Source organism: Typopeltis vanoorti, chromosome 6 (assembly GCF_054136105.1).
Source record: "Typopeltis vanoorti isolate ZY-2024b chromosome 6, IOZ_Tvanoo_1.0, whole genome shotgun sequence".
In the NCBI taxonomy this organism is placed as follows: domain Eukaryota; kingdom Metazoa; phylum Arthropoda; class Arachnida; order Uropygi; family Thelyphonidae; genus Typopeltis; species Typopeltis vanoorti.
The window spans coordinates 132,670,392-132,696,953 of record NC_143554.1 but is presented as its reverse complement, the minus strand read 5'-3'; the positions used below and the strand labels follow the sequence as shown (position 1 = coordinate 132,696,953).

At 37.1% G+C, this 26,562-nt stretch overlaps 1 protein-coding gene across 7 annotated transcripts in view; it reads left to right on the top strand.

Moving 5' to 3' along the window:
- Rab3-GEF (Rab3 GDP-GTP exchange factor) overlaps positions 1 to 26,562 on the top strand; it is a 1,186,669-nt gene that overhangs the window by 389,884 nt on the left and 770,223 nt on the right. For 6 of the 7 annotated variants that reach the window (XM_090394443.1, XM_090394444.1, XM_090394445.1 and 3 more), the window contains exons 14-15: positions 21,026 to 21,529; positions 22,424 to 22,598. In XM_090394443.1, the coding sequence (XP_090250569.1) occupies positions 21,026 to 21,529; positions 22,424 to 22,598 (679 nt within the window). The remainder of the gene's footprint in view (positions 1 to 21,025; positions 21,530 to 22,423; positions 22,599 to 26,562) is intronic. The other variant, XM_090394448.1, reaches the window with a different exon arrangement.

Genomic DNA, 26,562 nt, shown 5'->3' with positions numbered 1-26,562 from the left:
TTGAAATTTGGTAAACAATGATGGATGCAAAGTATACACTTGGTGGGGAAATTTTAAAGGAAGTAGAGGAGATGAGAGATCTAAAAGTGATGGTGCAAGGACCTGATATTCAGGAACTACATTGCAGTAGTTGTGAAGACTTCACATCGAATAATGGCAATGATGCAGAGGACCCTGACATGAGGAAATAGAGAGGTTATGATGGCATTGTAGTGCTTTGATCAGGTCACATATGCATTATTGTGCACAGATTTTGTCACTGGGTTTTCATGGTGGCGAGGATGTTAGAAATGGTCCAGAGAAGGTTCACTAAGGTAGTAAGTAGTCTTTGAAATGTGGAGTACAAGGATTGAGAGAATGTAAGTTGCGAAGCCTCATGAATAGGAGGAAGAGAAGGGGTATGATTCAGGCATATAAGCTAGTCAAGGGTTGTTATCAGGTTGGCATGGAAGAGATTTTCATAGAATTGGAGAAGGGATAGAACAAGAGGTCATCACTGGAAACTGTATAATGAGGGTGTGAGCACAGGAATGAGTGGCAGGTGCTTTGTATGGAGAGTGGTTGGTGAATGGAATGCATTGCCTGAGTTTGTTTTTAATGTAAACACATTGAATCAGTTTAATACATGTTTGGATGAGCATTGTGTGTAATAGCATGTACCTCCCACAATGACTCTCTGACTCCATGGAGGTCAGATGATGATGATAATAATAAGTAAAATTGGTCTTATTCTATTATTTTTTCTTTCTTCAACTGCTTTTTAAGGCTGTCTTTTACATATCATTAGCATTAATGTAAAGGTAGAATAAAACATCCTAAATAAATATATATATATATATATATATATACTTTTATTCCAGTAATTTAGGTATGCAACAGCATAATTTCATATTGCTAGGGTTTTCCTACAGTTTGAAATGCATATAAAATTTTGTTCAGTTGTGTTCGGTTTTACTTAGCTAAGCGATAAAAAAATAACTGGTACTAGCCATTTTATTATTATTATTATTATTATTATTATTATTATTATGGGCTACTCCATGGAGTCCTTAGACTCATTGAGGGAAGCCCTAAACATCATGCCAAGCACCATCCAATGATTGTGCAGTATCTATCATTCTTTGCTTTGATTTTTTGCTGTTGTGGATGCCAATTGTGGCACCCACGACACACTCTGGCAACCTATTCCACTCATTCACCACTCTACAAGCAAAAAACTTAGTTCTAAAACCTTGCTGATTACTCTCTTGCTCTTTATCCCACCACCAGACCTATTCTGAAAAATTTCCTCTCTATTAATCTTGTAAAAACCTTTCAGTAATTTGTATGGCTCAATCATATCTCTCCTTTTCTGCCTGTCAACCAGTTTCTGTAACCCACAAATCTTCAACCTGTTCTCTTAAGGTTCATTCCATAGACCTGCCACCATCTTGGTCACTCTCCTCTGGTACCTTTCCCCATTTTGACTACTGCATGCATGTGATCTTATCAAGGCCCAATAAATATGAATACTAACCTGCTTATCTCTGCTTGTCAAAGTATTCTTTAGTAACCAAGTAATCTGATGAGCTGCTTTAATCACTTTTGCTATGTATCCTCTAAACTTTAACTCTCTATCTACTAACACTCCCAAATCTCTGGCTTTGTCAATTTCCTGGAGTGCAGGTCCATCAATGTGGTATACATCTAGTAATCTTTTTACCCCAAAATGCATAACCTTACACTTTGCCACCTTAAACTGATATCCATTCTCCTTTTCCCCAGACTGCCAGTCTGTCCAAATCATCCTGCAAAATTTTAACATCGTCTGTATTAACTATTACTCTACCAAACTTTGCATCATCAACAAACAACTGATTAGTTTCTCTCAGATCCTTTCCTATATCATTAATGTAGAAACTAAACAGTAGCGGCCCAAGAACAGAGACCTGTGCCATGTGCCTTTTTCTGGACTCTACTCGTGAATAATTTACTCTCTGATATCTCTCCATCAACCACCCTCTTATCCATCTCACCAATCCTATATCCATCCCCATGTGTTGCAGTTTATTGATTGATTTTACTGTAATTTATTTTTCCAAAGGATATGTATGATCATGTTGTCAATTTTAATAGCAGTTCTGTAATGAGTCTGTTTTAGTTACCATTGTAAACACAGCACACATAATCCTTCAGTCATGGTGAAAATCCTTGATACCTCAGTGACTGCAACATCTTCTAAGCTCTCTGAAGCAGAATAGTTGTGGATGGCAATTTTTCTCATAGACTTGGACATAGCTGTGATATTCTTATATTGTCAGTTTTTTCTGCATTTCAAATCCATAATCAAAATGGAATTCATCCGGGCTCAATCATGCCTGGTTAACTGGTTTAGCTGATGTCATATGGGGGTGTAGCAGAGTTTTTTTCCTCCCAAAAACTTTGGATTTTTATCCTGCATACAGGAAAATGGACATGAAAACACATGCAATTACGAAACAAAAAATACTATTGTTGTTAGTGGTGGGTGGTATATGGCGTTGTGTGTAGTTTGAGAATTAAGTAATACAGATGGCAAGTTGCATGCATTTGGAGGATTAAGTGATGCAGGGAAACAGTGAGACTTATGTACTGGAGTAGAATAGAGTGCCCTCCTGTGATAAGTCCTTAGACTCCTTGGAAGTGTCACATAATAATAATAATAACAATTCTACAAGTTTATTTAAATTTTCAAAACATCATACAAAAATACCATATAAATGAAACATTTTTTTTCACATACTTCTTATAGTATTATACATAGATATTTGCAACACTACCTATGCCTGATCAGAGTTTTACTAATGTTTTAATGTTGCCATAAAACTCATTCTCATATATTAATTGAGATGATTTACAATAAACAAATTTAGTACATGCATTTTTAACAAAAAAACACCAATGAAGCACTCCATTATCCCATTTTAGTCTAGTTGAATTCAGACGCAATTTTAGATGAAGACAGCTAACATGAGAATTAACAAAACTGAAGTAAAGGGGAGGGTATGGCAATTAATATCTTGAATCCTGTCTGTATGTGCATCAACAAGATATTTGAGTCATAGACACTTATGTTCAAATTTGTCTGTTTTGCTACGTGTTCTGCAACCTCCACAATTCTTACAGATTTGGACATGAGAATTTTCATGTTTTATATAATTTCTGTTCATTATGTCCTACTGTTTCCTTTAGTTATTACTAGATCTTATTTTTAAAACAGATAATATTTGAAGTGTTAAAAAAAGAAAGATTAAATTATTGTTCCTCCAACTAAATTTGCCATTTAATGTTTTATTTCTGTCCTGTCAGGTGTCTTCTCCTTCCAGGAGATTGACTACCATGTGTCTCCACCATGTCCTATTCTGTGCCTCTTTGCTGCATTCCTCATATAAGAGATAGGTCCACTCTTCAATATTCTTCATGCACTCCAATCTTTGTCTTCTTCCTCTCATTCTTTCCCTCAATCGAGAAATGTCCTTTGTAGGCAGTTATATCTCAGAATATGTCCTAGCGGACTTTTCTCTTCTTAATTTCTTTTATTAGGCTCCTGTTTATGCGTACCATCTCTAGTACCTCTTCATTTGTTTTAGGTTTTATTTACCTGTTCATAAATCTTGATTTTTTTTTTCTCTTTAAGCTTCCATTCATTCATTTTTTATCATCATCATCATCATCAACTTCCTGATATATACCCTCAAGGGGTGTACAGGATATGATAGTACTACATGAAAAATTACATCATTACTAACTTCCTATTTACAATTTTCCTCCAAATCAGTCTGTTACCTGTCAAGACTCCAACATTATCAGATCTTATATTACTATCTTTTAGGGCACTGTTTAGCATATCAATCCACCTATATCTTGGTCTTCCTCTGGGTCTTTTCCTGCCAACCTGAAAGTTCTGCTAAACTTTCCTCTCCCATTCTATTTAAGTGTCCATACAACCTGAGATTAGCTCTACTAATGCATTCCTGGACGCTGATGAATAATTTACTCTCTGATATCTCTCCATCAACCACCCTCTTGTCCACCTCACCAATCCTATATCTATCCCCATGTGCTGCAGTTTATTGATTGATTTTACTGTAATTTATTTTTCCAATGAATATTGGAAAAATAAATGTCAAGTTCTTTCCTAATATCCTCGTTTTTAATATGATATTGCCATTAATGCTGTCTGTTCATGCCCCCCTAATATTTCTCAGGACTCTCATATCTGCTGTTTCTAGTCTTTGGTCAAGTGTTTTTACTTCTAACCCAGCTCTCAGATCCATAAGTTAACATGTTCGCTGCCACGCTACACAGTCATAGTTTGTTCCCGCATGGCAAGTGCTTTTCGTGTCTTCAAGGTCACTACGAGTAATCTCGTAGCTGGCTTATCAGACAGAATTTTGTTTCATATGCCAACTATGAGTAATCTCGTATCACGCCCATCTTCAAAGTCACTACGAGTAATCTCGTAGCTGGCTTATCAGATCGAATTTTGTTTCATACGCCAACTACGAGTAATCTTGTATCACTTCCATCTATATATTACATGTGCTGACGCCAGTGTTTATTGCGTCTAGTTCAGTTTTAGTTTCTAGTCTCTAAGAACCTTCAGTTTCGCCATGACCAGTAAAAGAAAACTTACTGATATAGAAGTAGAAGCTTATGCTAATATGAGCGATGATGAATTTCATGAAATATTTGGTTCCGATTCCGAAGATGATCCTACAGACGACTCTAGCGGTGACTCCGATGATGAAGAAACTTTTGAAGATGAAGTTAGCAACAAGCCAAATACATCAACTTATTGGGAAAATTCAGAAGAAGAGCCCCCACAATTTGACTTTGTTGAAACTGCAGCTTTTAAAATTGACACTGGAAATTTCAGTATCAAAAGGTTAGTTGAACTTTTCTTTTCTGAAGATTTTATCACAATTTTAGTAGAACAAACCAATTTATATGCTTTACAAAATATTGAGGAAAGCCGAGTTTAAAATTGATTTACAAATTATGATGTTATACTACGGATTAACTCGCGCTTGGCCTATGAGGTTGGTAATCGACATACGAGTATACTCGTAGTTTGCTTGTGAAGTTCATATACGAACTACGAGTATACTCGTAGTTGGCATCTGAGGCATATACACAATATACTATATTTTAGTTGAAATTGTTTCTCTTCTACCAAGCCCCCAGACATGCTCTCCGCTTTATTCAGAATCCAAGGGTCCAAATTAAGGTCATACAAAGGGATAACTCGTGTTTGGCATAGGAGGTCAGTAAATCGACATACGAGTATACTCGTAGTTGGCTTGTTCGCTCCCAACTATGAGTATACTCGTAGTTGGCAGCGAACGTGTTAATGGCTTGAATACTGTCTTGTATACAGCTAATTCAGTGTTTTGGCTAATTTCTCTCTTATTCCATATAAATTTATTCAGTTGACTTCTTACCATACCAGCTTTGCTGATTCTGTTGTTTACTTCCATATTTAATTTACAATCTTCACTAAAAATCGTGCCTAAGTAGCTGAAATGTTTTACTTGTTCCACAGGTTCTCCATTCACAATGTAGTTGATATTTTCAATGTTTCTACCTATTTTCATTGTCTTTGTATTGTTATTGCTGACCTTCATACCATATCTATTACAACAGCTATTCAATTTAGTCAGAGAATCTTGCGCACTTGTAGCAGATTTATTTAGCAGTATAACATCAGATTATGAAGGAAAGTGGTATTAAACGTGATATCAAAGAGCTCGCATTAACATCTCCAGTTTGGATATCATGTTTAATACCACTTTCCTTCATAATCTGATCATATAGATCAGGCAGGGCCAACCCCATTCTATACGAGGGCCAATATATGATGAATGGTAGCGTCACGGGGCGCACACTTTTAGACAGAACGTAAATAAAAATAAATTCTGCATTTTTTCAAGGCAATAGTTATATGCATTGAATTACTATATTTGTTGAATCATTTTACTACTAGGAGAACAATATAAAATACTTGATTGATTTAAATATAAGTTGTTAAATTAAATTTAATTACATATTTCTGTTTCTTTTGCATGTAACATGACTTAATGAGAACACTGTGGGCGTTCGTTCATGTGCGGCAACAAGTTCATCAAAGTCGATTTTCAACAATGATGATGATATTGGTAAAAAATCCTGAAGGTGGTTATCAGTCAGTCGGCTTCTTTGTGACGATTTAACCGCCTTCATAGTTGAGAAAGTGCATTCATATATGTATGTGCTTCCAACATAAATGCAATTCTCAAGCTGAAATCACTCAATGCAGGATATTTTTCCCTCGGTACCAGTTTCCAATAGTCGATTCCTATCTCCAACCTTGACTGGAAAAAGAGATCACTTTGAAGCTCACACAACTCCAATTGAATAGTGTCATGCTGCTCTGAAATGTCGCATTTTATTGGGTTGTTAAATAATATCAGTTGTGGCCGCATGTCACTGAAGTCAGAAAATCGCTTACTGAATTGCTCCAAAAGCACAGAAAATTTGAAGTCAATGTCATGGCTCTCCTCCATCAACTCCCTGCAGGAAGGGAAATGTACCAAGTTTCCTCTGACTAGGGTGAATTTAAAAACCTTCAGTCGACTTATGAAACCATCTAGGTGTCAAACTAAATCTGAGATTATTTGGTTATGTCCCTGTAACTTCACGTTTGAAGTCATTCATGTGGTGTGTGTGTGATGTCTGTTAGAAAGGCAAGTAAGCTGTTAAAATGAGGATCACATAGTTTTGTGATTAGTTCTTTGTCTCATGTTCCTCTAAAAACTGTTTTATTTCCTTTCTCAAAGCAAAAAACCATTTCAAACAGTTCCCTCTGCATAGCCAACGTACTTCTGTGTAAAAAACACAAATCGTCATATTCTGTCTCCATTTCTCTTAGAAATGAAAGAAACTTGTGGTGTGTCAAGGCCCGATTTTCACCCTTAATCAGATTCACACACTTCATTGCAGTTTTCATAACATCCTCTATCTCCAGAATTTTACCACACAGCGCCTCCTGATTTTCCAGCCTTCCTTAGTAAGCCAACTAAGCCTGTTTGAGTACCACACATTGATTTGGTGCCATCTGTAACAATAACTGTGAGATTGTTAATGTCACCAGTACCATTTACAACCTTCATAATTGCATAATAAATGTCTTGACCTTTGGCTGTGTTATGCAATGAGTCTAATGCTGATAGTTCTTCATTAATAACAGTCTTTGGAAACAGTTCGAATGAAAGTTAGAAGTTGAGCTGTATCTGTTATATCAGTTGATTCAGCCAGAGCCAATGAGAAGTAAGCTGAATCTGTAACAACACTTTTTAATTTATTTAATATCTGAGAAACTTCCTCGACTCTTTTTGTTACAGTTTGTTTTGATAGTGTGACCCTTTCAAACTCACTGTCAATTTTATTTCCCAAATGCACGTGCTATTTTCAAATGGTTTTACAAATTCACAATCATAATGATTTTTTTGCTTTTGCTATCTCTGCGCTTACAACAAACGATGCCAAGAGTGAGCTTTTTTGTATTGATGTTGGTTTAGTAAAAAGAGATTTCTGAGCACTAACCTTTCTCTTCAAATTACGTACAATTTCAGTACATACTTGACCAACGTATTCTTGGTATTTAGCGGCATGGTGCTGTATGTAGCAGCATTTCAGGTTATATTCCTTGTGCACAGACAATACTTGCAAACACACAAGGCACTGTGGTTTGTTGTCGTTATTGTTTATAAACAGAAATTCATTTTCCCATTTCTCCTGAAATGATCTGTTTTCTTCACAGATCTTACATTTCTTACTCATAGTACACAAAGACTGAAGTAACTGACCAAGGGACACAAACTGCAACAATAACACTGTTAACTGTGAAACTGAGGCTCTGAAACTGATCACAGTAACCAGAGCAGAGCATGTGACTTTTAATGATGCATTACTCTGGAGCGCGTAGAAATCTACCACTCCCACTACTACAACTCGCACAGAGAAGCAGTAGATTTTATAAATTGAGTAATCTTTTTAAAGCAATTTTGATTCTGTGTTCAGCATATAAATTGTTTCCGTCATCAGAAATAATGAATATAACTAGTATATCAATCAGAAAATCTGCAGTCGAAACTAATAACTAAATTATTAATACATATAATTTAATATAGTTTTCATCCTGCCACGGGCCGCACAAAATCACGTTAAGAGCCGTATGCAGCCCGCAGGCCTACTGTTGGCCACCTATGATATAGATAATGAATAACAAAGGGGTAATGTACATCCTTGTCTGACACCAGATTTAACATTAAACCATCTTCCTGTACTTTCTTCAATTCCAGCTGCTGACTGACAACTCAAATAAAGACAAAGTATTGCTTGATATAATGCCCCAATGACACCATACAACTGTAGTGTTTTGAATAGTTTCTCTCTTGGCATCTTGCCATATGCTTTTTCCAGATCAACAAAACTTACATACCGATCTTTATTATATTCCCATGATTTCTCGATTATTTGTCATAAAATGAAAATCTGATCCTGACAGCCTCTATTTGGCCTAAATCCAACTTGTTCTTCACCAAGCTTCTCTTCCACAATCCTTCTAAACCATTTCTCAAGTATACGGGCATAAATCTTACAAGGAACATTCAGTAGAGAAATACCTCTGTAATTCTCACATGCAGTTTTATTTCCCTTTTTTTATATATGGAAACTATGAGAGCTCTACTCCAATCAGCTGGAATTCGTCCCTCTGTTCAGGCCTTCTGAACTTGAAGTGCAGCCACTGTAAGACTTTTATACCTCCATACTTGAGCATTTCTGGTCGAATATCATCTACTCCTGCTGCCTTTCCACGTTTCAGGCTTTTGATGGCTTTTTCTACTTCAATTATAGATGAGAGTTTGACAAAATCATACCAACCTGGTGCGAATGTTAAGGATGTAAGCGAGTCAATTAAAATGCAGAAGCAGAGAGTGAAAGAATTGATAGTAGTAGCAGGAACGAATGATTTGAAAGGAGAAAAAATGGCTATGAGAGAAGATTTGAAGGAATTACTTGAGGTAGCAAAAGAGAAGAGTGAGTGTGTTAGGATGGTGAGTCTGTTGCTGCGGTATGACAGTGAAGAGTATAGAAGGAGGGCCAAAATTGCTAATGACTTTATGCGCGGATTATGCAGGAGGAGTGGTGTGGAATTAATGGATGTGTGGAGTGAGATCGATGGGCAAAAGGATTTATATAAGATGGATGGTTTACATTTGAATGGATTTGGTGTACGGAGACTTGAAAAGGTGTTGTTGAATGAAGTGGAAGTGGATGTGCAGAATCAGGAAAACTAGAGTTACTAAAGGGGGGGGGGAGTAGATATGCAGGCTTTTAGGGAGACAGTAGAGTCTATGGATGTGTGTAATATGCCCGAGCGAGTACAAAGGACAACAAATCAGAATGGGATAGTTAGTATAAAGCATCAAAATAGGGATGGAACAAATGGGCTTCTGAAATTCATGTATACTAATGCCAGAAGTATTAGGAACAAGAAGGAAGAATTTTCGGCCTTGGTTGGCACTTCCAGGCCTCAGGTTATTGGCATTAGTGAAACATGGCTGACAGAAGATGATATAGCTAGTCGGATTGAATGTGAGGGGTATGGTGTGTTCAGGAGTGATAGGGAGAATAAAATGGGGGGAGGAGTGTTATTGATGATAGCTGATGAGCTACAGCCAAGGAGAATAGAAGTGGAACTGCAGGATAGAGAAAAGAGCATGTTTGAGGCTATTTGGTGTGAGACTGAAAGTAGCAGAACAAAATATACAATCGGGTGCTGCTATAGACCAGGTGATGGAATAGATGGTGGAGATAGTATGCATAAGCAAATAGAAGAAATGAGTGGAACGAGGGTAACTATTATGGGAGATTTCAACTATGGTAACACTGATTATAAGGAGAAGATGACATATGGGAGGAAGGAATTGGATTTTATGCGGTTATTAAGGGATAACTATCTGCGACAGCATGTAATGGAAAATACTAGGGATCAGAGAGTGCTTGATCTAGTAATTACATCTGAAAATTTGGCTGTAAAGAATATGACCACGTTTTCACCAATTGATGAGAGTGATCATAGGGTCTTGACTTGGGAGGTGGCTAAAGGTGTGGAATTTACAATTAAGACAAGGTATATGTGGAATTATCGTGCTGGTAAGTATGACAAGCTTAGGAGTTTGATTGGTTCAGTGCCATGGCATGTAAAACTGCAAGGGCTGGATGTTGATAGTGCATGGGAGGCAGTTAAGAAGTGTTTGCAGGAGGCAATGGCTCACTGTATACCTAGAGTCTGAATAATAAATCAAGTAGGGGTTAAATGGATTGATAACACCATTAAGCTTGAGCTGCAAAAAAAAGAAACAACTATGGAGGGAATTTAAGGAGAAAGGTGACTGGCAGGCACATGAACGGTATAAAGCGCAGGCCAAAAGTGTAACGAGTGTGGTAAGAAAAGCAAAAGTGGATTATTAAAGAACATTTGCCATGCAGGCTAAAGAGAATCCCAAACAGTTTTTTAGATATGTTGCAAGTAAAAGAAAAAATGTATATGGCAGAATGATTTTAAAGAATGTCGACTGTAGGGAGGTAACCAAATCAGTTGATATAGTGGAATTACTGAGCGAGCAAGCAAGCACTTGGCAAGAGTATATCATCCAGGTGGTGACATTGCAGGAATGAATGAACCAATAGCTTATACGGGAATTGTGGTGAATGAAGTGGAGGTGAATAGTCTATTACAGAACCTCAATGTCAATACATCTGTGGGATTGGATGGTATACCAACTGGTGTCATCCGTGAAGCGGATAAAGAATTGTCAGTGCCCTTGACCATTTTGTTTAATTTGAGTCTCAGGTCTGGATTAGTCCCAAGGGGTTGGAAAGAGGGGGGGGGGAATTGTTCCACTGCATAAAGGAGGTATCAAGACTGCTGTTGTAAATTACCCACTAATCAGCATATCAGGAATCGTTGTCGAGGTCTTGGAGAAAATAGTCAAGAGGAAAAAAAAGGATTGGATAGATGAAAATGGGATAATGTATGGGGGACTGCATGGTTTTTGTGAAGGGTAGATCATGCCTTAGTAACTTGCTCACGTATTATAACACAGTGACAGCTGAACTGGATAAGGGTAATGGGTTTACAGTGATTCTACTGGACCATGCTGAGGCCTTTGACAGGATACCGCATGGAATTCTAATCAGTAAACTGCAGCATATGGGGATGGATATAGGGTTGGTGAGATAGATAGGAGGGTAGTTGATGGAAAGATATCAGAAAGTGGTTTATTCAGGAGTAGAGTCCAAAAGACAGCCTATGACTAGACCACTACTGTTCAATTTGTTCATTAACGATATAGGAAAAGATCTGAGAGGAAACGTTCTTCATTTGTTTGCTGATGATGCAAAGTTGGGTAGAGCAATAGTGAGTGCACAGGATGTCAAAATTTTGCAGGATGATTTGGATAGTTTGGACGACTGGGAGAATTGATGTCAATTTAATATGGCAAAGTGTAAAGTTATGCATTTTGGGGTGAAAAGATTAGCAGCAGTATATCACATTGGTTGAACCATACTCCAGGAGATTAACGAGGCCAGGGATTTGAGACTGTTGGTGGATAGGGAGTTGAAGTTTAGGGGGCATCGCAAAAATGGCTAAATCAGCTCATCAGATAACTTGGTTGCTAAAAAATACTTTAACAAGCAGAGACAAACAGGTTATTGTTCCTCTGTATCGAGCCTTGATAAGACCCCCCAACTAGACTACTGTGCCCAAATATGGGTTCCTTCTTGATGGGGAGGAGGTGGAGAGGATCCGGATACGAGTGACCAATGTGATAGCAGGTCTACGGAATGACCCTTATCAGAACAGGTTTAAGATTTGTGGGTTGCAGAAATTGGTTGATAGGCAGAAAAGTGGTGATATGTTTGAGACATTCAAATTACTGAAGGGTAAATTGACTATAAGATTAATTCAGAAGATATTTTTGAGAATAGGACTGGTGGTGGGAAGACTAGGGTCCATACATGGAAACTGGACAAGAGTGTGGTTAGCATGGGTGTTAGAGCTAGGTTTTTTACTTGGAGAGTGGTGAATGAGTGGAATAAGCTACCAGAGTCTGTTGTGGGTGGCATGACTGTGAATGAGTTCAAGTCTAGGTATGATAGATACTGTGTGAATGTCGAATAGTTGTTCTTAACATGATGTAAGGGCCTCCCTCTGAGTCTATCGACTCCTTGGAGTTGCCCGTAATATTAAAAAAATATGGTTATATATTCCTGATTGCATGCCTGGTCAGTGTTTTTTACCACTATGCTGTCATCACTGCTTGTTTCATTTAACAATTTTTCGAAGTATTTACTCCATACTTCAAGGATATCTTTTTCTCCTGTTTTCATGTCACCGTTATTATATCTAATTCCTTTTACAGCACTCTTTCCTCCATTTCTGAGCTTCTTCAACAACCTTCAGAATATCTTGCCACCTTCTTGATGTTTATTTTCTACGTTCTTACCAAAGTCCTCCCATGACTTTTGTTCAGCTAGTTTTACACAGTGTTTAGCTTTCTACATTTGTCTCTGTATTCTCTAAGAGCACAAGCTGACTTATTTGCCAGGAACTTTTGATATGCTTTCTTCTTTTCCTTCACTGCCTCTTTAACTTCCTGTGTCCACCAGGGAGTTCTTATTTTTCTATCCTTACAGAAAACCTCACCACTTGCCTGTCTAGCTGAATCAATAAGTGTTTTCTTCAGGGCTTGCCACTGTATCTCCAAGTTTTGGTTCTTGTTCTGAAACTCTTTCATTTTTTCTTCAATCATGTTTGTGTATTTTCGTCTACAGTTCACATTTGAGATCTGCTCAACTTTTATTTGCTTTAAAACTTTCTTACATGTTCTTCTTTTCAATATGAATTCAATTTTATCCTGCTCAAGACTAAATGGTGATCACTTCCAATTTCAAATCCTCTGTACATTCTGGTATCCTGCACCAGGGAGAAAACATCACTATCAACAATAACATAGTCGATGAGACTTTTCTTATTCCTTGCCTCTTCTCTCCATGTGAATTTGTGCACATTTTTGTGTTGGAACATTGTACTAGTGATAACCAGTCCATGTTTTGAGCAGAAATCCAACAAGTATTTGCCATTATTATTAGCTTTGCTCTTTCTCCAAATTTTCCCAATATATTTTTGTATGTTTGACAATCATTTCCTACTCTGTTATTTAGATCCCCCATAAAGGACCAACTTTTCCTTTTTTATTGTGTCAGTTGCTTTTTCTAAAGCCTCAAAAAATTCCTCCACTTCTACCTTAGTAGAACCTTCTGTGGAACAAATAAGCATAGGCACAAATAAGTCTCATTGTCCAGTGCCCCATTCTGATATTTGCCCACATTACTCTACTTGAGACTGACTGCTTTTCAAGAAGATTAGCCTCGTATTTTGTGTTGAATACTATGGCTACTCCTTTGAAGTATATTATTATTATTACGTAACACACTCAGTGAGTCCAAAGACTCATCAAAGGAGGGTACCTACTCTACATCTCTCCATCTCTGCCACTCCACCAACAGCAAGTGCCTTCATCATTTACACCAACTACATCTACCATAACCACCACCACTAGTATTTTTGCAGATAATCACAAATATCCAAGCCCACGGACGGATTCGAACCCGCAGCCTTTTGGCTGGAGAGTGGATATGCTAGCCACTCGACCTTCCAGGCCGGCAGAGTGGAGTAAGTAGTAAGTACTTTGAAAAATTGCTAACTGAAACAATCAGTGACAGCGCAGTGGTTAAAAACACTGATCAGGCATCCAATCAGGAATACACATCCATACTTGAAGTAGAAAAAGCCACCAAAAGCCTGAAATGTGAAAAGGTAGCTCGAATAAATGATATTCGATCAGAAATGCTCAACTATGGGGATATAAAAGTTCTGACACTGGCTGCACTGCATACTTCACAAGGCCTGGACAGAGGGATGAATTCCAGTTGATTGGAGTAGAGCTCTCATAGTACCCATATATAAAGAGAAATAAAACTGAATGTGAAAATTACAGAGGTATTTCTCTACTGAGTGTTCCTGGTAAGATTTATGCCAGTATACTTGAGAAATAGTTAAGAAGGATTGTGGAAGAGAAGCTTGGTGAAGAACAAGCTGGATTCAGGCCAGATAGAGGCTGTCAGGATCAGATTTTCACTTTACTACAAATAATCGAGAAATCATGGGAATATTACAAAGATCTGTATGTAAGTTTTGTTGATCTATAAAAAGCATATGACAAGGTGCCAGGAGAGAAGCTATTCAAAATGCCACAGTTGTATGCTATCATTTGGGCATTATATCAAGCAATATAGTCAGAGAATCTTGCACACTTGTAGGATTTATTTAGAAGTATAACATCATCTGCATAAAGCAAAGAGCATACATTAACATCTCCAGTTTTGATATCACGTTTAATACTACTTTCCTTCATAATGTGATCCATATAGATAATGAATAACAAAGGGGACAATGTACATCATTGTCTGACATCAGATTTCACATTAAACCATCTTCCTGTACTTTCTTCAATTAAAAATGTTGACTTACAACTCAAATAAAGACTAAGTATTGCTTGACTAAATTGAATAACTTTTGTAATAGATATGGTATGAAGGTCAGCAATAACAAGACAAGGATGATGAAAATATGCAGAAACAATGCACTTGAAAATATCAAGTGCATTGTGAATGGAGAACCTATAGAACAAGTAAAACATTTCAGCTACTTAGGCACTTCACAATTTTTTAGTGAAGACGGTAAATTAAATATGGAAATAGACAACAGAATCAACTAAGCTGGTATGGTGGGAAGTCAACTGAATAAATTTATATAGAATAAGAGATTAATTCTCATGAGTCCTAATATGAATTTGATGACTGAAAGTGTTAGTAGTGAGAATGTCGCGGGTAGATTGAGTGCTCGTTCGAAAGAGAAGCATGGTGTGAAAGAAAGGCGAAACATTGTTAAGAAAGCATTGAAAAAGAAAACGAGTGATTTGAAAACCATAATGGATGGTAAAAAGAACGAATGCAAAGCAAATGTGGCGGAAGGAATGGAATTTAGAGAATGAAAGAAAACGGAAATAGCATGACAAAAGAATCGAAAGTGGGAAAAACGGAAAGAATGAATGAAAACGAAAGTTGGAAATATGGACCGAAAGTACAGTACTCAAAAGGATAAATGAGAGTGAAAGTGTGAAGTGGGAGTCGAGAGTTCGAAAATGAGAAAGATTGAATGATAGAGAGAATGTGACGCGAGATTCGAAAGTTGAATAGGGTTGGATGAGATGAGAGATGAAATGTATGCATAGTGAAATTAAGAAAATTCGAGTGAAAACAATTAAAACATATCAAGAATAGAGAAAGATGAGCGAGTGGTGTTGTATGGCTACTCCATTATTAAAGATGTGCTGGTTGAGAGGATGCACAAGGTATGTTTTCCAGGTTGTAAAATGAGTAGACTGATTGAGGCATTGGATATGAGGAGGGAGCGAGCAAAGGAGTTGATGGTTTTAATAGGTTTGAATGAATTGACAGAAGACAAAAAGTATGTCAGAATGGATATCACGAGGCTGCTTAGGCAGATAAAAGAGAATAGTGTGACAGGAAGGTTAGTAAGCGTGTTGCCTAGGTATGACTGTAGTGAGATGAGGCAAAGATCAAGGATTATGAATGATATGTTGGCTGAAAGGTGTGATGAGAGGGGAGTACAATTTGTTAATGTGTGGAATGAGTTTGAAGGACGAAGTGAACTGTATTGGAGCGATGGACTGCATTTGAGTGGTTATGGTGTGAGTCTCCTGGAGATACTGCTGTTGGAAGGTAGAGAAGTGAGTACAGAGAATGAATAAGATAAAGTGGGAAGTGATGTGGAAGAGTCGGAGAGTAAGACAGGAGAGATTAAAGAGGTGGTTATGAATGAGGAAGTAAGTGGCATGAGTATGGAAAATGAGAGAATGGGTGTGCAAGATGAACAGGGAAACGGGGAGGCGCAAGGTGGACAGGGATACACAGAGTGAGAATGGTGGATGCTCCAAGAGGATGTGAGAGCATGTGTAGACAGGAAAGGAATGGGATGACCTGGAATCAAGAGGAAACAGTTGGAATTGAAGAGGGTTCTAAAATGAATAAGCAGAAAGAGAAATGGCCCAATCGAGCATGGAGAGATCACATCGAATGAGTGTTATCAGTGGAACTAGCTGTAGATCTGGGAATGAGCTGTTGTTTTTATATACAAGCTAGAAGTGTAAGAAACAAGTCAGATGAAATGGTTGCACTAATTGAGTCTGTTCACCCAAAAAATTGTTGAAATAAGTGAGACATGGTTAGGTGAGAATGGCTTTCTTACAGGAATAGAGATGGACGGATATGATGTGTTTCGTGAGGATAGAACTGATTGCTGATAGAGAAGTTATCGATGATAGAGAAAGAGTTATGTTCATACAGAGTAGAGATGCAAGAGGGAAATAGTGCCAGTTTTGAGGCAGTATGGTGTGAGATAGAGGTGAATGGAATCAAATGCATGGTTGGATATTGTTATAGACCAGGAAATGTGAATGGTAGTGACTATGAAATGTATGGGGGAGTGATATCCAGGAAAAGGAAAGTTACTAGTGGTGTGCCTCAGGGGTTTGTTTTAGGGCTATTGCTGGTTTAACTTGTATATTAATGATATTGGTGAAGGATGGAGATATTCATTTGTTTGCAGATGATGCAAAGTTGGGACGAGCCATGAAGAATATAGAAGATGTTGTGGCCTTACAAGACAACTTTGTAAGGTTTTAAAATTTGGAAAAAAAAACGGGATGCAGAATTTATACTTGGTGAGGATATATTGTCGGAGGTTGAGGAAATAAGTGATCTGTGGGTGATAGTGGAGAAGGATCTGAAATTTCAGGGACACATAGCCAAAATTGTGAAGACAACACAAAGGCTTCTGGGAATGATGCGGAGGTCACTGACATGTAGAAGTAGGGAGATTCTTGTTCCATTGTATAAGGCTTTGATTAGGCCACACATGGACTATTGTGTCCAGATTTGGTCACCAGGTTTTCAGAAGGATGAAGAAATGTTGGAAAGGGTCCAAAGGCGACTGACTAAGATAGTTTCTGACCTCTGGAATGTCGAGTATGAGAAAAGATTGAGAAGATGTGTGGCCTAATGGGAGATCAGGGGAGAACCAGAGGTCATCCCTGGAAACTGTATAAAGAGGGTGTGAGTAGGGGAATAAGAAGCAGGTTTTTTTTCATGCAGAGATGTGAATGAGCCCGAGAGTGTGGTGTCTGCAGAGAATTTGAGTGTGTTTAATGCACGATATGATCAGCTGTGTGTGTATGATAAAAGGACCTCCTAGATGTGTCTTTGACTCCATGGGGTCTTGGGTAATAATAATAATAAATTAGTCAAAATACTGAATTAGCTGTATACGAGACATTGTTCAAACCAATTTTAACTTATGGATCTGAGAGCTGGGTTAGAAGTAAAACACTTGACCAAAGACTAGAGACCTCAGTTATGAGAGTCCTGAGAAGGATTAGGGATGTGAACAGATGGCATCATTGGCAATATTATATTAAAAACGAGGATATTAGATTAGAACTTGACATGGTTAGCATCCAGGAATGTGTTAGCTGAGCTAATCTCAAGTGGTATGGTCACTTAAACAGAATGGGAGAGGAAAGATTAGCAAAACGAGTGTTCTCTTTTGCTAGGTTGGCAGGAAAAAACCCAGAGGAAAACCAATATATAGGTGGATTGATATGGTAAAAAGTGCCTTAGAGGATAGAAATATAAGATCTGACAATGTTGGAGTCTTGACAGGTAATAGATTGATTTGGAGGAAAATTGTAGATAGGAAGTTAGTAATGATGTAAATTTTTCATTGTAGTACTATCATGGCCTGTATACCCCTTGAGGAGTACATGTCAGGAATTCGATGATGATGATAATACAACCATATTTATTTAATTTAGGCTGATTTCTGAGATCAGCTGCAAATCGCAAAAATAGTCTTTCTTTTCCAAATTTATTGTGATGGAGCATGGTGGTCTTTTTCAATTGATTCTATGAGCTGCATGTTAACCAAAATCTACAAGGCCCAGTTGACCATTGTCATAACTGCAAGTGTATTTTTTGTGTTCTTCCATGTGAAGATCATCTGTCCATAGTAGGCCAATTTGAGGGAACAGGACACTGAGAGAGGAGGAAGCTGATCTCTAGTAGAATATATAAGGATAGCAAGCATTCAGTGGCACTGAAAGCCATGCAGAGATTGTATTTCTTGAAGACTGGAATTTTTTCTGAAGTGCCTCAGACATAGGGAATGATGATAATATTACTAAAATCTTTCTGAAGTGGAGGTCAATGATTGAGGAAGAAATGAAATTTTTTTGATACAGTAAGAAATGTAGCCATTATATAATGTTTAATATATGTGATTAAGTTACTTACGTTTTGCTGTAAGAGCAAACCCATTAGAACAAAGGTTATGGGATTTGTGAAAGGTGTGTAAAAGGGTGTCTAGAGAGGCTAAACTGTTATTTGTTTCTTTTTTCATGGTAAACTGGGTTCTAGGGTGAAGGCTATACAGGTGAGAAAGATTAGAGTCTAATGTGTCTGGGCCATTAAGCCGAATAGCGACCACATCATCCACGTATCTGATCTTAACCATCTGATCTTATGTTTTGCAAAATATTCCATAAAAATTTGGCAATGGGACAGGGGGAAGAGAACCCATTTGAGGTGCCTTCTATCTGTTTATAAATTTTGTGCTTCCATGAGAAATATCCAGAATGGATAGCAAAGGAAAATGGATCAGTAATATCAGGAGGAAAAACTCTTTATAAGTGTGATAAGGTGTCATTTAAGTTGTACGATGAGGTGATATCGAAGCTAACCAAAATAAATGTATTTTTTAATGTTAAATTTCTTTTTTTCCAGGATAAACTGTTCTAGGGTGAAGACTATTCAGGTGAGAAAAGAAAGAGTTATCAGTTTTATTACACTCCCACCATATCTTAGATCAAAAAATTGAAAAGTCTGAGCAAAAAAATTTGTTCCTGTTCTCCTGAAATTCATAAAAACACTGAAACTCTTCAGGTATCCTGTGGATATATGGATTACCAAAACTGATAACTCTTTCTTTTCTCACCTGAATAGTCTTCACCCTAGAATCCAGTTTATCCTGGAAAAAAAGAAACTAATAATAGTTTAGCCTTTCTTAAACATCTTGGTAACACACCTACTCAATGGCAACTTGTCCTTTTCAGTATACATGAAGTCCGCCGGCAGATACATTCACAAACTTTCCCATAATCTTAGTCCTCTCTTACAGTAGAATTTAATCACACACATCAAACCTTCTTATCTAATGGATACAGTTCTCACAGTAACAAAAAAAAAAAAAAAAAAAAAAAAATAATCAATCCTTCACCCCAATCCTCAGCCTCCACTTCAGAAAGATTTTAGTAATGTATCATCATCATCTATCATCATCTCCTATGTCCGAGGCACTTCAGAAAACATATCCAGAGTCTTAAAGAAATACAATCTCGGCACAATTTTCAAGTCCCACTGAAAGCTTGCTACCCTTATTACCTACTACTAAATGTCAGCTCCTGTCTCTCTCTCTCTGTGTGTGTGCATGGAGTATAATAAAATGCTCTGTTCCTGCAAGTTGACCTACTATGGACAGACAAGAAGATCAGCCAACATCTTCATGGAAGAACACAAAAAATACATCTGCAGTTATCCAATCATGACTATTGTCAAATGGATCATTGTCATGATTATGGTCCATTTGAAAGTCAACCTGACTTTCAGATGACAAAAACATGAAAGTGTCCTGTGGAAAGCAGTTAACCTCTTCATTTCCCCCTTCTCTTTCTAAAATTTCCTTCTAGTTTCTCTGCTGCAGCTTCTTTCTTTGGAAGTTCCCTATCTATAACTTTCCATTTTCCTTCTGCAACATTTTACTCTCTATGTTAACAAAAATTCCTTATCATTTGGAATTTTATCATATCCAAAGCATTGGCATGGACTGTGTCAAGAGAACTTTAAGACTTTCTTTCCATTTATTTTCTTTCTTCATTAACACATCTGAATTCTTTGCCTTATTCCTGCTTTTCCAAGTTTCCCATTCTCTAAATGTGCCTTCAACTTTACTGGCCTTAGTTAAAAATGTGGTATGCATTTCAACTTCATGGGTATTCTTGCATTTTTCTAGATTACCAGACAATCTGCGGCTGTGGAATGGGCTGCCTATCTTGTTGTTGTTTAATTGTCTTTTTATAATGAAAACAATGGCATGACTTCTTTTGTGGAAAGGAGTTTTGAGTGGGATAGCATGGCTGACATCTGTCTGATAAGCCATATTTCTTCTGTCTTCTAGGTAGGAGTGCTGCTTGCCTATGTGTGCTTGATGTTTTTATGATGTATCTGAAGACTTTTTAATAGCACTCTGTTATGATTATTCAAATACGCTTAGAGAAAAGCAACTTCAAAATTCAAGAGTAGATTGTTAAAACATGTTTGGGTTGTGAATATGCATGGTGTGTGTAGGTCACTTAATATGCTGTTTCAACATGCAACCTTTGACACGCCATAGTAATCCTTAAACATTCAATAAATTTGGTAACATTTTACTTATTATACTAAATTTTTACTTATTATATAGAACAAAATGAAGGGGTGCCTCATAGAAAAAAATAAACTTTGAAAATAAGGTGTGCCCTAAAGTTTATATCAAAAAATAACCTTTAATGTAACAGTATCTTTAGTGAAACATAATTTTTATATAGTATTATAATAGCAAAATAGTGACTTAAAATATTATCACATGGTTACTTTCAAGCAATTTTGTGAAGATTAATTAAAAGATTTTTTTTTAACCATTTCCATTTCATTATCAAAGGAACACACTGATATAGATGCTGATGTCTTCAGTGGACAGGAGGCAGAAACTGCAACATTGACACCATCCACAATAAGATCTGTCATTTCTCCTCAGCCAGTTCTTCCTGGACGAAGCCCTGCAGACAGCTTTGGGAGTGATGCCGAAAGTGTCCAAGAAAAGGATAATGCTGGTCATACATCATCTGGTGGAACCCTGCCACGGTTTAAGTCAGGCAGTTCTATTCTTACACCAGAAACATCTATTGATAAAGGACCAAACACTGCCTCTGGTACTCCAACACCTACCCGGACAATTAGCATTAGCAGTGTCCTTAGCAGAGCCAGCAGTATTGGAGGCCCTGCTGTTATTCAGCAGAATAGTCAAACATCAATTTTGGAGACAATGGCTCGAGAAGCCAGAGAAGTAGCAAGAGAAGCCAGCAAAGCAGCAGTTGAAGCTAGCAAAACTGCATTAGAAGCTACTAAGCCTGCAAGAGAAGCTGGAAGGAAAACCCTTTTGAAGGTAGTCTTACTTTCACATACATGGCATGCTTATACATATGTGCATTTTTTTTTTAGTAAGTTAAAAGCTATTTCATAAAGAAAAAGGATTCTTTGATTTTAAAAATTTCAGGAATGAAGTAACTTTTTTTTTTCTTCTAATTTGTGATTTGGTTGAAAATAAAGTTTATTCTTTTCACTGATAGTTTCTTGATGTATGAGGGTGGTTCCATAAGTTTCCAGCCTGATTAACTTTTAGAGGTGATAGAAAGAAAACAACTGTGACACTTTTCAACATAATCTGCCTTTACTTCAACACACTTTTCACATCTTTGAATTAACATTTCTATGCCCTTGAAAAAAAAATAGCCTGTACTTATGCAGGGCCGTTGCCAGATTAGATCGTGCACTGAGTCAAACAATTAAATATCGTTCCTGATGGATTATAAGACAAAAATATAAGAAAATCTGCAATTACTATTTTGTTTTTATTACAAGAGAAACATTAATGCAAAACAATTACATAATAATATTAATTAAATGTTTGCTCTACAGGGATATCACACAATAAAACTATTTATAAGCTTTTCTAAATTTAAATTATGACTATTCCACCTCTATCGATATAGTTGCTAGACCAACCAATCTTTACTTAAAATTTCTTATTTCACTGTAGTGAGTTAATTAGAGATGTAAATAATGGTTAATATCAACCTCCCACAGTTAGTCTCTAGACTTCATGGAATTACCACATAAATAAATATAATAAGGACATGTAAGCTGATTGCTAAACACAATCTCCTGTGAACAAAGCTATGAAGAATGTTTTTTTTTATATGTTTATAAAAATACTGTGCAAGTTTTTATTTGTTGTTATCTATTTTTTTAGTTATGATTTTTGTTTTTTGATATATAGAATTTGCAAGCACTAGGAGAACCAATAACCAGAGAAAGAGAGAAACGTGTACAGGAAGTACCAGATGGGGCTAATAAAGATGGGGGTTCTAGTCCAGGGTCTTTAATATCTACAATGAGCAGTGAATTAAATGGGATTGCGGCACATACTTCAAGCATGATATCTGGATTATTTGGTAAGGATAACTGTCATGATTATAATGGTTTGAGAAATTCCCCTTTACTTAAAATATAAATAAAATAAAATGAGACATGTTTATAACATACTGGTTGAGATTATTGTAAGATTTTCCATGTAACCAACAACAGTAAGTTAAAAAAATAAACATTTCTATGCCTTTCAGATGTCTCCCACTTTCCATCAACATTTCAAGAAAAGTGTGGAGTAGGAAGTGGGAAAATTTGTTTTCCCACTTCCTACTTTTTAATTTGAATTAAAAACTTTGCAGAAATCAGTTGTTTCCATATAGGTATGTGACTTAATACCGCAATTGTCTTCAATTCCCTGTTCATTTTCAGTGAGATTTGGTTCAGGAACAGTTCTGTTTGTCCTGGCTGTTCAGGAAGTTCTGTTTGTCCATACAAGCCTTCTTGGGTGAAGGTGACCTTTTCCCTGACAGACTATCTAAGAACCACAGTTATTCATCTTAGGCAAGTATTTGGTTATTTTTCCACTGATTTAACACCCAGGATATCCCACCTTTTGAGAAACCAGTTAGCTCTGCTGTTTTCAAAAAGCATAGCTCCAGCAAGACAGGCACCCGTAATAAGCCCTTTATTGAACTCCAAAAGATCGTTTGTTTTTCCCATTGTGATCAACACTGTTGATAATTGTTGACAGCAGCATTCTTAAAGGCTTAGAACATGTGGTGATGCATGTGACCAAGTATTTTGCATATATGCAGAGTAGGTGATGTTTACATACATCTGCATAAAGGTTTCTAATTCGGTGGCTGGTATGTGTAGTTAATGTTTTTTTTAATGCTCCTTCCTGTTTTCATCAGTTCATTGTTTTATTATTGATTTTCATTCGAGACTTTTACAGAAGTGATTCTTTGATTTTAGTCATAAAAGATTGTAGCGACTTATTTAGAAATGTATTATGGCAGTATTTGCCAAATTTTACATACCTGAATCAGATTTTTCAGTACATTTTGTGGCTATCACATATATTGTGTATATGAGTAAAATATCTGGCCCAGACAGACTAATTGAATATTCCTTTGTGTGTGTGTGTGTGTGTGTGTGTGTGTGTGTGTGTGTGTGTGTGTGTGTGTACGCACACACACATGCTGTATCTAGTCTCTCAAACAAAAATATTGAATAGATTAGTCAATTCAAGAAGTAAAGGTGGGTGGAGGACTAAAGGGATGCTGCAGTTTCTATATACTAATGCCAGAAGTATCAAGATAAGAGGGAGGCGTTAGTTAGTGCAACCTTATAGTTACACTAACCAATAATAAAAGTTCTAGGCATTAGTGAGACTTGGCTATCAGCAGATAATGTGGTTACAGGGATTGTATGTGAAGGGTTTAGTATTTTCAGGGAAGATAGAGAAGATAAGATGGTGGGAGAAGTATTGCTGACGATAGCAGATGAATTGCAGCCAAATAGAATAGGAGATAGGTGGGAGAGTGGCTGTTCATTTGAAACAATCTTGTGTGAGATTAAGGCCTGTAAGACAAAATATACAGTTGGTTGTTGCTGTAGGCCAGGGAGTTCCACAGATGATCAGGAAGACATGCATCACCAAATAGCACAGTGAGTACAGATCGAATGATTGTTATGGGGGGACAGATCGAGGGATTATTATGGAGATATAGGCTGGAAGGAAGAAAGATCACATGGCAGGAAGGAAATAGAATTTATACATCTGCTAAGAGATAATTACTTAAGACAGCATGTGATGGAGAGAGACTAGGGATGGGAGGGTATTGGAACTGGTCATAGGATCAGAAGAGCTATTCATAACCAAGGTGACCACAGTGCCTCCAATTGGTGAAAGTGACCATGCAGTCTTGACTTGGGAAATTTTACAACATGAGGAATATTCTTTCAAGAAGGGGTATATGTGGAACTACAAGGAAAGTGATTATGACAAGCTTAGGAGGATGCTTAAATCTCTGCCAGGGCATAAAACACTGCAGGATAAGAATGTTAGTAGTGCATGAGATATAGTTAAGGATCTAGAGGAAGCAGTATTAAATTGTATACCTATGGTAAGGAGGATTAATTAGGTAGGAATTAGATGGATGAGTAATATCATTAAGCACAAGCTGCAAAAGAAAAAATTTTGTGGCAGATATGTAAAGAGAAAGGTGATCAGTATGGCAAGGAAGGCAAAATCAGATTATGAGAAGAATCTAACAAAGCAGGCCAAAGGAAATCTCAAAGAATTCTTTTGTTATGTGGCAAGTAAAAGGAAGAATGACTGTGGAAGATTAACCTTAATGAGTGATGATAGTCATGAGGGGACAGAAGTGGATAAAATAGTCGAGTTACTGAGTGACCACTTTGCAAGGGTATATCATCCTAGTGAGGAAACTGCTTTTACATATGTGACAGATACTAATGTGGAAACAGAGGTGAATGAATTATAGGTTCTGAGGAAACTGCTTTTACATATGTGACAGATACTAATGTGGAAACAGAGGTGAATGAATTATAGGTTCTGAGGAAACTGCTTTTACATATGTGACAGATACTAATGTGGAAACAGAGGTGAATGAATTATAAGTTCTGAGGAATCTCAATGTAAATACAGTTGTGGGATTAGATAGGATATCAGTTAGGGTTTTGACAGAATGGGCAAGGGAACTGGCAATGTCTTTGACTAAGCTCTCTCATTTAAGTCTCAGCTGTGGTAGAGTTCCAAGGGGAAAGAGGACAAAATTCCCTTGCATAAGGGAGGATCTATGAATAACAGTTGCATATTATAGACCAATCAGTATTTCAGATGTGGTAAAAGTACTAGAAAAATTGGTCAAAATGAAAATTGAAGAATAGGTAGATAAAATTATGATACTGCAATGAGGGCCAACATGGCTTTGTGAAGGGTTGGTCATGCCTTAGTAATTTACGAACTTTTTACAATAGTAGAGTAACAGCTGAGTTGGATAAAGGAAATGGCTACACAATGATTTTACTGGATTTTGCAAAGGCATTTAACAGAATACTGCACGGAACTCTGTTATGCAAATTAGAACAAATGGGGATGGACATGACACTGGTTAAGTGGATAAGAGGATGGCTGCTGGACAGGTATCAAAAAGTGGTATATGGAGGAGCAGAATCACGGCGAAAACAAGTCATTAGTGGTGTGCCGCAAGGGTGAGTGCTAGCACCATTGCTGTTTAATTTGTACATAAATAACCTGAAAGGAAATATTCAGTTCTTTGCTGATGATGCAAAATTAGGTAGAGTAATCAAAACGATGTAGAGCGCTTTCAGGATCGTTTAAATAGGTTGTCAATGTGGGCAAAAGATAATGGGTGTCGGTTTAATGTGGAGAAATGTAAAGTTAGACATTTTGGGAAAAATAGATTGTACTTCAGGAAATAGATGAAGCTAGAGATTTAGATGTGGTGGGTAGACAGAGAGTTAAAGTTTAGAGCCATATTGCTAAGGGCTCAAGTCTGGTTCGCTGGGTTTCTTGGGGGATGAGAAAGTACTGGAGAGGATTCAGAGGTGAGAGTCCAAGATGGTGAGTGGCCTGTGGAATGTTCCCTATAAGGATAGAGTGAGGGTGTGTGTGAATTGCAGAAGTTAGTTGATAAGAGAAAAAGAGGGGACATGATGGAAACATTTAAGATGCTTAAATGGTTTTATAGGATAGATGCAGAGGAAATGTTTCAGTACTTGGCTGGAGGGCCCAAAACAAGGGGTCATCCCTGGAAGTTGAATAAAGGTGTTGTTAGTAGGGATGTGAGGACTAGATATTTTGCTTAGAAAGTTGTGAATGAGTTGAATGGGTTCGATGAAAAATGTGATAAATTGGGTGTCCCATGATGAGTCTTCGGACTTCATGGAGGTGCCCATATAATAATAATAATAATAATAATAATAATAATAATATTGATAATTTGGAGCTATGTTCAAGACTTAAAGATTTAGGAGTAACAGGTATGAAGCATATTCTGA